Source organism: Rhagoletis pomonella, unplaced genomic scaffold (assembly GCF_013731165.1).
Source record: "Rhagoletis pomonella isolate Grant_MI unplaced genomic scaffold, Rhpom_1.0 Rhpom_scaffold_00006, whole genome shotgun sequence".
Classification (NCBI taxonomy): domain Eukaryota; kingdom Metazoa; phylum Arthropoda; class Insecta; order Diptera; family Tephritidae; genus Rhagoletis; species Rhagoletis pomonella.
This window is the reverse complement of record NW_023458560.1, coordinates 70,882,213-70,897,172: the sequence shown is the minus strand read 5'-3', so window position 1 is coordinate 70,897,172 and position 14,960 is coordinate 70,882,213. Positions and strand designations below refer to the sequence as shown.

The 14,960-nt window shown below is 33.3% G+C and overlaps 1 protein-coding gene across 2 annotated transcripts in view; it reads left to right on the top strand.

The window, feature by feature from the left end:
• The window catches only part of LOC118741242, a 21,966-nt gene extending 14,686 nt beyond the window's left edge, over nucleotides 1-7,280 (top strand). The window contains exons 2-3 of one of the 2 annotated variants that reach the window (XR_004993254.1): nucleotides 1,048-1,181; nucleotides 6,991-7,280. Coding sequence is in view for 1 of the 2 variants with exons in the window: in XM_036473155.1 (XP_036329048.1) it covers nucleotides 1,064-1,181; nucleotides 6,991-7,232 (360 nt within the window). In the remaining variant the exon portion in view is untranslated. Of the gene's footprint in view, nucleotides 1-963; nucleotides 1,182-6,990 lie in introns of those variants that run through there. The other variant, XM_036473155.1, reaches the window with a different exon arrangement.
• The last annotated feature ends 7,680 nt before the right edge of the window (nucleotides 7,281-14,960 follow it).

The window sequence follows — 14,960 nt, the reverse complement described above, 5'->3', positions numbered from 1 at the left end:
ATGTGATCATAAGTGGGCGGTGCCACTCCCATTTTTCAAAATTTTATCATAGGCGTATTTCCTGGTAAGGAATTGTTGCAAGCATCAATTTTGAATAAATTGGCTTTAATATTTACTGATTTATCGAAGATTTCGTATTTCTCCAAATTACCGTTATATGAGATGTGGGCGTGGTTGTTGTCCGATTTTAAAAATTTTCGGCCATTTGGTATCCTGTACCAAGGCCAATAACTGTGCCAAGTTTGGAAGAAAGCGGTGCCGCGGTTGCCAAGATATACACATGTAACCATAAGTGGGCGTGGCTACGCCCATTTTTTCAAAAATTTATAACATTCTTATCTTTCGTCTAAAAATTATTGCAAATATCAATTTTGAGTTAATAATCTTCAGTAGTTATTAAAATATCGCAGTTTTCGTATTTCTGAAAATTACCGTTATATGGGAGGTAGGCGTGGTTATTGTCCGATTTTGCCCATTTTCAATACCATCCGTCCTACGCCCGAAAGAAGTACACGTACCAAGTTTCGTTAAGATATCTTAATTTTTACTCGAGTTATCGTGTGCACAAAAATCGCTTCAATAATTTTCGAAAAATAAGTTTTTGAAAATATTGAAAATTCCACTTTTACCACCCCCTTGCACCACCTCTCCTAATATGCAGCAAAACAAAATTCATACCATCAATGTCAAGAATAAGGGGGGAGCTCCCACTTCTTTTTTTTGGCTCATCGGGCTCTATTCTTAACTTTTACCAAATCAAAGATAATTATACTGACATTCTTCTGAATATTTTCTTTTTTGTGCTATAGAAAATATAAAAATTACTTAAAACTTCTAAAAAATAATTGTTCGCTTAATCGCGCGCCCATTTATATTTCACACTCCAGTTTAGGTTGAAAAGTATGCTGTGAAAAAATCTAAATTGTCCCTATTCACTGCATTACCGACACTTTCCAGTGATTTAGGATTTTTCTCTATTTAGGTAGCAATTTAGACGTACCCGCACACGGGCTAAATAAAAAAAAAGTCTTTAAAATAACATAATAGTGCGAAGTGTTTAAAAATGCCTAAACCTAAAAAAAATTTATCAAGAAAATCGAGAGGCGCAAGGGCAATGGCCCGCAAACGGAGAATGATATTCGCGGCGCGAGAAGAAGCAATAAATCAACTAAATTATACAGGTGATCTTTACAATGAAAGTCTATCTACTCACATCAGTGTCGTAAATATAATATCATTGCCTCAGTCACAAATAAAATGTTCGGACACATCCGGCACAGTGCCGTTTTTTTTTTTTATCGTCAGTGCTGCTTCAGCGTTCGTTCCGTAGTTTTTGTATACACATGTAAAACTACTACTGAAAAGTGTTTATTTTCAACCAAATCAGGACTGGATTTTTGAACATGAAATGTTTAAAATTGCAAACGTTTTTAAATAAATAAAAATAAAAATTAGGTACACTCTAAAAAATTTTTGTTTAAATTTGCGCATATTAAGATAGGTAACCAGTTTCCTCTCTTAATGAATGCAAATTTAAACACTGCTTGCTTACTTTTACTCATCATATGTCTGGCGTAGAACAAATTTCAAATTTGTTTTTTGAGTTTTAAACATTTATTGTTCACATTTTCACAGTTTACACATAAAGTGTTTAAAATTTCCTCTAAAAAATGTTCGTTTAAATTTACGCATATAAAGAGAGGTAACCAGTTTCCTCTCCTAGTGTGTGCAAAATTAAACAATGTCTGTTTACTTTTACATATCAAATTTGTCACGTAGCGCACACAAGGGGTGGGTTTTGGGGCTAAATTTATCATGATATAAGAAATTTTGAAAGAAAAAATTTTCTTTTCCATTTCTTGTGCGTCATTTTGTAAGAATTTGTCATTTTTTCTTGAGAGCTCTTTAAAGTTTAACTGCGAATGAAAACATTGTCCTAAAAATATGCAATGCATACTCACTTACTGTTGCTTTTTACAGTTTACAGCCTATAAAAGTTTACCACTAATATGTACTTAATAAGCATTCGAAGATTTAATTTGCTAACTTCGAATTCGTTCCACCAAAATGAGCTACGTGATAAAAATACAATTTCAGTTAAATTTTCGTTATTCGAATTATTAAAAAATGAGAAACCAGAAATCGACGAAAATTAATAAAAAAGTGTAAAAATTTCGTGAAATTATTTAATTTATTTATATTAAAATTTTTTTGTATTACTTTTGAAAGTTGAGTGCATCTTTAACCGTTAATTTTTTCACGATTTAATGATCGGATCTAAACCAAATTACGAGACGACCCTTAAGGTACCATCTTTCCGGTAAAAAAAATAATTATTGGAATCGGTTCACGCGGTGCAAAGTTATGCGGTGAAATAAATAAAAGAAGTAAAAATACTCCGAAGAATTGATAACCTGCCCTTTTTTGAAGCCGGTTGAAAATGTCTGAGTTCTTTGTAAATTTTATGTAAATAAAATGCAATTTATGAAACTTTAAAAAGTTTATTTATTTATTTCATACTGTACATAAAACTTGCATAAATGTATTTTAAAGAGCGAATTTTCAGTATTTTCTGACGATATATATTTAGAAGTATAAATCCTTTCCCACCAAAAATATATTCCTGCGTGCGCCCCTGGCACAAAAATATATTTTTACTTTCAAAATGTTTGTAATTTTAAACATTTCATGTGTATATTTTAAACAACTCATGCTCAAAATCAAATCTTGAACATCTTGTGCGTATACTTGAACAGATTCTGGTTGAAAAATAAACACTTTTCAGTAGTAGTTTTACATGCACTTTTTAGAGTGTACATTTCTTATGTAATTTTCCTCTACGCGACAAATTTGGTATGTAAAAGTAAACAGGAACTGTTTAATTTTGTTAACACAGTGTGTAAATTTGCACACAGTAGAAGAGGAAACTGGTTACCTCTCTTAATATGCGTTAATTTAAACAAAATTTTTTAAGAGCAAATTTTAAACATTTTATGTGTAAACTGTGTAATTGTGAACACTAAGAAAATTCTATATAAATTTTTGTAGTTAAGTTTAATGGTTTAACTATACATTAAAATAGTTAAATTTACGGCCCTAAGGGCCGAATTCACAATGCGTAGTACCTCTCTTAATAAGCTTATGGGTCGATTACGGATAGCAACACAACCACGGTTCGGTTGCCAGCTGACAACGCAACTGGAAAGAAAATTTGTATTACGAATGGCAACTATCGTCAGTTGCTGTAGAGTTATCGATAATCGAAATTTGACAGTTCAACAACAAGCAAGCGGCTGTAAACAAGCTGTGCGAGTAAAATTAAATTATTAAAATAAAGAGTTTTAAAGAAAAGACAGCAATAAAGCTAAATTCATCACAAATATTTGTTTAGGAGGAAGAGAAATGCATGACCGCGGCCGCAATCAGGCGACACTTAAAGGATAATTCCAATCCTCTAAAGCTACCGCGTGTACTGCAAGCAAAAGTTAATGCTTTCTTTTGTTATCGTTTTGTTTTAATTTTCAAAGCATATTGAGGACTTCCAAAAGAAGCTGTAGTATAATTGATTAATAAACAGATGAACCACATCGTTCAACGTCAATACCTCCGCTCATAAAAGCTTGCGCACATCTTCGATTTTTCGCAGAAGGAAGTGCCACAGCAATGACTTTAATTTGGAAAACTGGGTGTGTCGGTAGTTTTAAAAGATGTGCTTCAGTTGATAAAGGAAACAATTTGCAATCAGTGTTCGCTTTTGTTTCGCCAAAAGGGCGTTCTCCACGGGAACTAAAATTTTAAGATATTGGTTTGTTATTTTCACCATTTCTGTAAAAGCAAACTGCATTGCAAATGTTAATATCGTTCAAATTATTAAAAAGTAAAATACACACACTTTTCAATTTTCGCTCCTAAATACGCTCCAAAAACATTCCCAGCAACCACTAAAATGTAGTCGCCTGAATACACACTTTATAGCAACTGCAGTTGTCAGTTGAAAGTTGCCAGTTGTCATCTGTAATATCTTTTTGGCAACTAGCAACGCAACTGGAATTCGATTGATATCGATAATCTACCCATTAAATTTAAACAAAATTTTTTTACAGAGTAGTTAACTCGGCAAAGATATGTTTGTGTATTTCACTGACTAGCTATTTTATTGCAAGTTTTCATTGATATGAATTATATAATTTGGCAATAATTCCCAATTCAACATTAGTAAAATAAGTAATCTTGGTTTCATTGAACTTCATTTTACTGAAAGTATCGGACGACATACTACGGATGTGTGTGAATTGGTATCACTGATCGATGCTGATTGGCAATGATACTGAACTGATACGGCACTGATCTGTGAAGATAGATCTTTTATTTTTTATTATTAATACTAGGGAAGACAAAAATATGAAAAAAAAAACTAATAAATTTATAATCATCAAAATTACTCCAAAATATTAAAAATATGTTTGATATATGCTCCAAATATGTATAACGAATACTTTTAGGATTATCGCAACATTTTATTGAAGTGTTGCTTCACACAAAATATTTTTATTGTTGATACTGAGAAGTTACCATAGATGTAGAATAAAACTCTCTGATCAGTTCGCAGCATATTTGGAAACTTTTAAATAGCTTTCGCTAAAAACGAAACATTTTCATTGAATTTTTCAACCACCAAAAGCGGTTTAGCACAAAAATTCACTGTTGGAAAACGACTGTCGAAAAATTTTCACGAGAAGGTATATTAAAATTGTTTACTAGAAAATAATTGTTTGTCAGCCTTTTCTTTTTGACAATTATACAAACCTTGTCAGCAATCCTGGCTATCTTCGAAAAGGTATTGTCAGATGAAATTATACGAAAATGAAGTAACTTATTACCGAAATAATCATGTTTATGCATTTTTATGCTTTTTCGCCAAAATATGTATCTTGTGTCATAATATGCATTTGCATATTTTTGTCTTCCCTAATTATTACCCATCGATTACAATACCTTATCTATACTAATATATATTTTGAAAGCCTTTTTTTTTTGTAGTTGAGTTTTTACTAAAAATCTTATTTATGATCCGATTTGGCTAATATGCATTGGTAACGGTAAGAGCAATACTATTGCAAAAAAAAAAGGCGTGAGTACTAGGTACTCATGAAATTTGATGTGTATACATATGCGAACGGCAAACCATAAAAGTACGTTTACATATAAATATAATCTCAATCAAAGCTCGGTAGCTGTCAAATTGGTTGTGCTTGTTATTCACATAACTCGAGGAAAAGTTAAACTTCTTCTCTGTGCCACCGTGGTCACTTTTTTTTGCAGCACATATTAGGCCATTTAAATATATTTATAACTGAACATTTTATTAAAAATACCTTTACAAACCTATTTTCCTTACTAGCTGTGATATTTTTAATTATAATTTTGCATGGCTAATCTCTTTTTCTAATAACAGATTAGGGAGTTAAGCTCGAAAATTAGGATAATCTTTTTATATGTAAAGCTATTATTAAGCGATTCAGTTACATACATACAAATGTAGGTTAGGTTAGAAATTAAACATTAATTTCACTTAATTTTATTCATTTTTCTGATTTAATTTTTTTATTCATTTTCATTTTTAATTATTTTAATACATGAAATAATCGGTATGATTGATAAAATATACTTGTGACTCAAGGGCGTTAAAATATCTTGGAAACACCGCATCAGTTATTGTTTTTGAGCTTATAGTTTGAGCATTTCTATTTGTATATATTCCTAAATTTACCAAAATAGACTACTAAACCTATGCCTAAAACCATCTACGAATATCAAAACCAGGGCATGAATCACGTATGACGACATTCGTCTGAACGATATCGTGTCGAGATTGTCTTGCTTCATAAAAATCCAAAATTGTTTGATCGTTTGTGCGATATCGTCAACTCGATTCCAGTTTTGCTTCACGTAACAGTAACTGTAGCCGTCATCGATTCGCCAACAGTTAGCGAGTGGCGAAACGAACGAATACAATGAGGTACAACCAAACTCGCTATCGTCTATCCGTGCTAACTAACTTTGTTGTTGCTTTCACATGCAAAATTTTTCGTTAAGCGACCGGAACTCAAACATAGCAAGCAGCACTATTAACAAGTAAACGGAACACAAATGCATAAATCAGTGTTTTGACAACATCATTTTGTCAGTATCGTTTGAACGACTATCGTTTCAAAGTTACGTGATTCATGCCCAGTTGCAACAAATGAGTCCATACATATTTATGTGCATACATAGGTACAAAGCCGTATGCATTTGCGGAGTTTAAATAATCGGAAGTAATAATCAATTGAAGCGCATTTCTTCTTACTATGCGTATGCCTAAATGTATGCAACCACTTGGCAAGCAAACACATGGTGCTTCTAATGAAAATAAAAATTTTATGCTGAAATATATGAATAAGCCCTTCGAAATTTTGTGCTGGGATATGCGTTACAGCTTCGTAAATTTTACCTCTACCGAAACCAAAGATGTATACACATCAAAAATGCTGCCGGGTGGCGCTGGAGTCGAGTTATTACTAAAAATCGCCAAGTGAGAAAAGGTGCCTTGAATGTCAGAATAAATCGACTTGTTGCACCATTGAGTGTATCGAGCTCTCCTGTGTTATTATTGGCCCAATGGATGTAATTTTCCAATTTTATTATGCGTTTAAGCTTTTTAACAATGATACGCATCCATCTTGAAATTACCAGCAACTATACTATACAGCTTCTGGGACAGATTCACTTTAGAACCGGATCATTGTTGCTGTCAGGGAGTGAAGAGGAAAAACTTCTTCAAATTTGTTTAATTTTGCGATTAACCGTCCAAGAACTTCTTCACGGACATAACACTTTCGTTAGGTTATTTAAAGCGGCAGATGACTACCAAACCATAATCTTAGCAGATGAATGTGCCGGGTCTGCTAGTAGTTTTATAAAATTTTAAATAATTATTTTCTTTTTTAGCAACTAAGGAGCAACTTCGAGAACTCAAAAGCAAACTGGCTGAACGCAAATATTATTTTACTGATCAGCAAACGCAAGTGCTTCTGCAAACAATATGTGATACAGTGAAAGATCAACCTGCGTGCTTTGAGGTAAATACACCCTTCCATGAATATTGGCGTGGGCCGAAAGTCCGATTTTTTAGAATTTTGATTTGTAATAGAAAAATTATGGTTCATTATGCCATAAAACAATCTGTGTGAAAGATTGTCAATATCTTAGGCTCGTTAATCCATCAAAGTTCACGTGCTGAAAAAAATTCTTAGCTTACTTCGATTCTCTAAAAAAAGTTCCATATACAAAATTATGTAGAACTAATATTTTGGGAGATAATTGCAATTTTAGTAACAAAATGTATTAACTAATGTATTTATTAGTTTTTTTTTTGAGCACATTGAACTTTGATGGACTTGGGCGAGCCTAAAGGCTGGTTTTCACTATGTCAAATTCAGTGGCATTTGTCATCAAATAAGTTAAAACACATTGTCAAATGGGATCAAAAAGCGGTTTATCGATTGATTTGGATCAGGTAAGGTCTTTTGTCGTGTACACGCGCTGCGAAAACGGCCATCTGCCAGTTTTTGGCCCATAATATCATCGGTAAAGGTATGGATAAAGGAAATACAATTGTGTCAAAATATGTCGCCAAATTTTGACGTCAAAATATTACATAGTTTAAACCAGTCTTAAGGTATTGAGCAAAAATTGTCATCTTTTACACAGATTGTTTTTAGAGCACGATGAACCACATTTATGCTAAACTTCTAAAAAAGTGGATTTTCGGCCCACGCTAATGCATATGTATGCACATTAGGGGGGTCCTTAAAAATCAAATGAAGAATTTTTTTTGGGTCTCACCCTCTCGAATCGGTAATACCACTGTCACAGATATCACATATAAACTTTGGTACCGATTGGCGACGGTGAAGTCGTGTCGCCCAGGGCAAAGTACAGATTCCTCTACTAGCATTGACGTAGGGGTGGAGGCTTAGGCGATCTTATGTAAAAATTTACTTCGTACATTTAAGGACCACCCTAATGTGTATACATATGGACATGTCGGTCGTGCACAAAAAAATTACGTCAATATCCATATCAGGGACGCTGATCATTATGAGTAAAATAATTTAAATCAGCAAATAATCATTGTTTTATGATTTTAAAGAAAGACTTAAAGAATTAAAGAATATATTCTCGATCACAAAGAATACTTATTTTATAATTTTTATTTTTTCGCTCGGTGATAATAATTTGTGTCGATTTCTATACATACAGGCGCAAATACCTGAAATTTTGGCCTGAAACTTTTGGGTCTCATTCTTTTTATTAGGATGTGGCTACCTCTGAAAAGAATACGTCAGAAATCGCGGTGGATTAGCTTTTGAGTTTTTTTAATAATCATTATTCTTAAGTGAAAAAATAAAACTCAATAATAATTATTATCTTTGAGCGAAAAAAATAAAAGTCAACATTTAAGCCCATTTTGTTATAACTACATATGTATCGTTACCTTTACGTTGAAAGGCCTTAACTCAGTTCTAAATTCAGCTTTGTATAGAGGTCAGTAGATTACTCCCTAAAGGTATGATACAATTTGAAAACTACTACAATGAGGGCCAGTAAACTTATTTTAAACGCCCGATCTGGTTGGTTTAAACTAAGATCAGCCAATCAAATGTCAGCCAGCTGTTCAATTAAAACTCAGTTTACTTAATCTAAGTTAAAATGGAGGTTTTTTAAATAAAAATAGTTCCTTAAAGAATTACAAAAAAAAAATCCTCCCCGGTAACAAAACAGTTCAAGCTTAAAAAATTTTCACAAAAAAAAAATCAACATAACCGTAATAATGAGATTTTTGATGCTATATTTTCAAATTTTTCAAAGTTTTATATAAGAAAAACTTGGATAACTGGAACAGAACTATTTCGATTTAGACTTAGTGAGGTATCATTGGAAAGGTATTTTCTCACCATTCTTATTTATTCGCAAATAAACTCATTCGAAGTATGAAAGAGAATGGTTGGATGAACGTGTTTCATTCAAACCAAGTATAATTAAAAAGTGTTTTATTGTCCGATCAGTTCGTAATTTATTAAATATTATGTTACCAGGCTAGTCTGATCTATGTTTTTAGTGCGAATAAAACTACATTATTCCACTTTCTGGCCCAACGTTTCGCTAAAACATTTTTTAGCATCTTCAGGGGCAATCCAGCTTTATTAAATCTGCCACAAACCAAAAATACAAAGGCTCATTGTAATTAAAAATTATTGAATATAGCATACAAACATACATATACATATATGGAATTAAAAATTATAAACAACAATTTGAGGACAAAAAACTCACAATGTTTACGAACTTTGATTAACACCTAAATACAGCGCATCTGTACCATCTTTTGTGGTAGCTTTGTCAATACTAAAATAATAAACATTTTTATTTCTAATCATAAACAAGAAATGTAAGCGGCCGCAATGTTGTCCGTATCTTCTTTTCTGTTCATTGTCTTTTTCCTTCTTTGCATTATCCTAAGGCTTTCTAGTGTATATCGGGTTGACTCCCTTCTTTCTTTGTCGATAATCTTTGTGTTTGCGAAATCAGCTGTATGTCCACTTGTTATGATGTGTTGTGATAATGCTGTACTGCTTTTTTGTTTTCTTATATCTGCTTCATGTTCGCCTAGTCTAACACCTAAAGGCCGCTTAGTTGTCCCAATATACACTTTTTCGCATTCCTCAATTTCATTTCCCTTACATTTAATTTCATACACTACATTGTTTTGTTGTTGGATATCTACTGAGCACTTAGTTTTTGTGTATATTGACGACAGAGTGTAATTAGATTTGTAGGCAAGTGCTGTGTTTTGTGATTTCGTTATGCTGTGACCAAAATTGCCAGTTAAGTTGGGAATGTATGTTACACTGTAAAATTTCTTAGTAGTTTTTGTTGTGTCTGTGTTCGGTGTTTTATTGGGATGGATGCTTGTTTTCATAACTTGTTGATTTATTAATTCCCGTATTAAGTTTACAGGGTAATTGTTGTTTATTAGGATTTTGTTGATTTTCTCTTTGTTAGCTTCGTGGAATCGTGTGTGGCTTATTGTCAATATTTTATGGATGAGGTTTTTTGCTGTATTTATCTTATATTTTGTTGGTTGTGATGAGTAATAATTAATCAGGCGTCCAGAAGAAGTTGGTTTGGAATACCAGTCAAGTAAAAGATTGTGGTTTTCTCTATGTATACAAACGTCAAGGAAAGGGATTTTTGAATTTTCCTCTATTTCCATCGTAAATTGAAGTTTATTGTGATACTTGTTAAGAATTCCTAGAATGATATTCGCGTCATTGCGTTTAATTATAGCAAAGATGTCATCCACATATTTGGCTATAAATTTAATGTCGATATTGTATTTTTGCTTGAGTTCCGAGATGGTATTGTCTAGTAGGTTGTCCATAATTATGTCCGCTATTGTTGGGGAAATAGGATTGCCCATAGGCATTCCAAACGTTTGTGAATATAGTTTTTTGTTGAACATGAAATAGTTGTTGTCTTTTAGGCAAAATTCTAAAATTTCTTGGAATTTCTTTTTCGGAATATTGGTTTTTTTGTTTAACTTGGTCCCATTTGTTCATGACTATTTTTGAGGCTAACATTGTTGGTATATTAGTGAACAAGGACACGACATCAAACGACACTAACATATCTTCATCACACACACGTATATTGGCTAACTTGTCTTTTAGGTTGAAGGAATTCTTAACATTGTATTTATCCGAAATTAACATTTTCAAAAACTCTCCGATGTATTTGGACAGCTGGTAACAGGGGACCATAAACGAGGAAACAATAGGACGAAGAGGAACATCGAGCTTATGAATTTTAGGCAATCCATAAAGTCTAGGCGCTGTGGCTGCGGTGCATGTGAGCTGTTGCTTTTCTCTAAAGTTAATGTGTTTGCCTTTGTAAAGTTCGTCCACTATTTTGTTGTTTTTTCTTTGCAGAGCATTCGTAGGGTCACTTCTTATTGCTTTGTATGTGTTTTTGTCGTCTATTAATTTGTTCATCTTGTCTAGGTACTCTGTTTTATACATAGCTACTGTTTTGTTGCCTTTGTCGGCATCGGTTATAATAAGATTGTTTTTGTGTAGCCTGACGAACGTCTTTGCTTTGTAAAAGGCTGCTAAAATAAATTTCTCCGCTGCGTTGTGCTTAATATTGCGCTTAAATAGTAGGATTCTGTTACTAACTTTATTTCTGGCTACTTCTTTTTCTCTTTCATTCTCCAGTGATTGTATTAGTTGTTCCATTTCAGCTATTATATGTAATGGAGAGAAATTTGATTTCGTTGTTGGCAAGGTGAATTTTCTCCCAAGTGAGAGTATCCACTTTACATCGTCAGGAAATTTTATCGATGTATTATTTACGAACCAGTTGTTATCCGTTTTTATTCCCAGTTTCTGCACTTGTTCATACTTTAGTTTACCTGTTTTTGAATTGAGAGTCGACCTCTTCTTTTCTGCGATCCTCTGACCAAGAAAACTTTGTTTATTGACGAACGTATTGAATTCTGACTCATTTAAATTGCATTTTAGTTGTTGTTGCGCTTGGTTTAAGAGATCTTTAGTTAATTTTATATTAATGTTTGTTTGTGTTATTTCTATATTTAATATTTTCATAAGAAAGGCTCGTTTCGACTTTTCCATCTGTTGTCTTATCCTATCAGAACTGGTGTTGATGGTTACGTTTTTGATCGAATTTGTCAAATGGATAGGAATAAGTCCATATCTCTTGCATTCCAGTAAGAATTTTAGGTCTTCTTTTTGTTTTGCTAATTTCTGATTTTGTTTGCTGTAATGTTTAAGGGTGATACATGTATGTTCACCATGCTTGTACTTCATATGCTTATAAAAATCTTTCATCTTGCTGCTTGGATTTTAGTTGGTGACAGAAAAAAATAAACTAATATTCGGCAGGCCTTCCGAGATTTAATTATATGTTTTATTGTCCGATCAGTTCGTAATTTATTAAATATTATGTTACCAGGCTAGTCTGATCTATGTTTTTAGTGCGAATAAAACTACATTATTCCACTTTCTGGCCCAACGTTTCGCTAAAACATTTTTAGCATCTTCAGGGGCAATCCAGCTTTATTAAACATTGGGCCAGAAAGTGGAATAATGTAGTTTTATTCGCACTAAAAACATAGATCAGACTAGCCTGGTAACATAATATTTAATAAAGTCGGAGTTTTAATGCCGGCACACCCTAGGATTGATCCATATCGAAAAAAATATACCCATATTTTTTTATTTTGAAATCAAAAAATTTTTAGGGAGTGCTCAAAGCGTTCAAAGTTTTCCATGTATTTTATATGGAGAAAAAACTATTTTTCGTAGAAATGGTATAAAACTCTTGAAAATCAATATTTTTCGACCGGAAAACTCTCTTCAGGAGACTAAAATCCCATTGTTTATTTAACCATTTTTGATGATTAAAGATTTTTTATTCGTCCCCCCCATTGCATTTTCTAAGGGCTTTGGAGGACCTATAAAATATAGTTACCATGAAAAAATTGTTAAAGAAACAATTGAGTATTATTACTGGGAATCTCCTGAAGATAAGTAAAGTTTTTCGATTGAAAAATATTGATTTTCAAGAATTCTAAACTATTTTTACGAAAAGATGTTTTTTCTCCATATAAAATACATGGAAAACTTTGAGCGCTTTGAGAACTACCTAAATTATTTTTTATTTCAAAATAAAAAAAATATGGGTATATTTTTTTCGGTATATAACAATCCTAGGGGGTGGCGGCATTAAAAATCCGACCTTACATACATTTTTGGACCACTTTAATGTACATGTATACTATAAATTAAAAAAAATGCTCATACATATACTTCAAGAAAAATTATAGCGACGGCGAAGTACTTTTTCAAGCAAGAGAGATAATGAAAAATCGTCACCTAAGGGTGAAAAGTCCACCTTGAAAAATGTTATGTTGCAGAAACATTACTAACTCGAAATATATTTTCCGTCGACAAATTTATATTTTTTCAAACATAAAAAAATTCTTTGGGTCTTGAATAAACAGAGAAATACAAAAATAAGCTTTAAAATAAATCGCTGTAGATTTGAAAAAAAAACCGGAGTGACGCAGTAGAACATTTAATTTTGCTAACAAGCGCAGTAGATCTACTGCAATTGCAGTAAAGTCCGAAAACTGATTCTAAGCTTAACCCTTTCGACCCGGCTTTCGAATAGCAATGCTAAAATAAAATTTTTGATTGGAGCCAGTTACTTAGGCAATATATAAACTATTACTGAATTAAAATCTGAAAAACAATAAAAGGGTGGCTCGGGGGGTGGTGGTACACCATTGTACCATTCGGGATGTTATGTGGTACAAATAAGTACCAATCGTCCAGTAAAACACACTATATCAAAATAAACAATAGGTACAATGATATAAATATAACAAAAAGTACTTCATATTTTATTGATTTCTTATACAGATTAGTGAAGAAGAAGAGGAAGGTTATAATGAAAAATGTGCTATACATATAATTCACATATGATATGGTGCAAAGCACATTTTGCAAATCGGAACTTGGCATTCCTTACAGATGGTCTTAGTGCGTCTCTGTTTGTTTTGAGCACTGCAACTGGTACAACGACGTCGGGTAGTTCCTTCAACAGGAAGATGCATTGCCTTGTGATTGAGAGTTAGTGGTGCGCGGCCTGGTTTTATTGATCGACGAACGGCTGTCGTTTGTAAGCCTTCCTGGATCAATGCCTCAGCTAAGGTAACTAAAAATGATTTGAATGGAATCTTGCTTCGGTTCAGGTCATTATAAATGACCCATGCGTTCGACGCTACTTCCTCGACAGCTTCACTCACTATGTCGTCTGCTAAATCTTCGTTATCGCTGGAACCAGAAGCACCACTTTGTACAGTCCTTCAGAGCTTCCGTCTTCTGCGGAATCTTCGTTACCGCTGGAGCTAGAGACACCACTTGGTACCAATTCATCAGAGCTTCCTGCAGAAAAGTCTTCTAAATCGCTAGCACTATCAGCTTCATCTTCCAGAATTTTTCGAATATCTTCAGGATCCATTTTCAAGAAGAACAACAAAATTTCTTCAAAACGGGGATTTGCAATATCTACTACCCAACGGACTATTAATACATATATGTACCACCATACCGGACGAATGGTACATATAGGTACCATTCACTAAAATAACAATAAAACCAATATTTTTTTATAAATACTTACCTGCCACAATTGTCAAAATTCGTAAAATTTTGACGTTCGTATTCACCACGAGAAGGGTCAAATTTTTACTTGGATCCGTCAAAATTTTCTATTTTCTATCAATTGGCACAGGGCCTAAGTAGTGAGGCAACGTGATAATCAAGTCAAACAGCTGCTTACTGGCTACTTCGGACTGATGAGAGTCACTATCACTGAGTGTTGCTCTCTCATTTTTGCTGTAATTTCCGAGTTAAGGAACGCTTTTTGGACTAAATCCGACTACTTCGGACTTTTCTAACTATTTCTGGGAGATAAGGAACGCTCCTATTGAGAGAGCGAACCACGTGATTCGGTTGGCGTGGAAACGCCGTTTTAACTGCTTGGTGGAAGTGGGCTCTAAAACTGCCTGTAACATCGGCTCATATAAACGCCGTATAATTGAGAATTTCCAGCAGGTGAAGGCGGCCAGTTAAGAAAAAAAAAATCGATGTTTATGAATTAACGTCGATCTCTACAAACATTTTGCCAGGATATTTTTCGAGACGGAACATTTTTCGTTTATTTGTATACCGTGATGGTTATTTCCTGCAACTTCTGCAAGCTACATTACCCTGCAAAAATCGTTGGACCATGTAGTCTATTTGTGGTATATTGGAGTACTTACAAAAGTG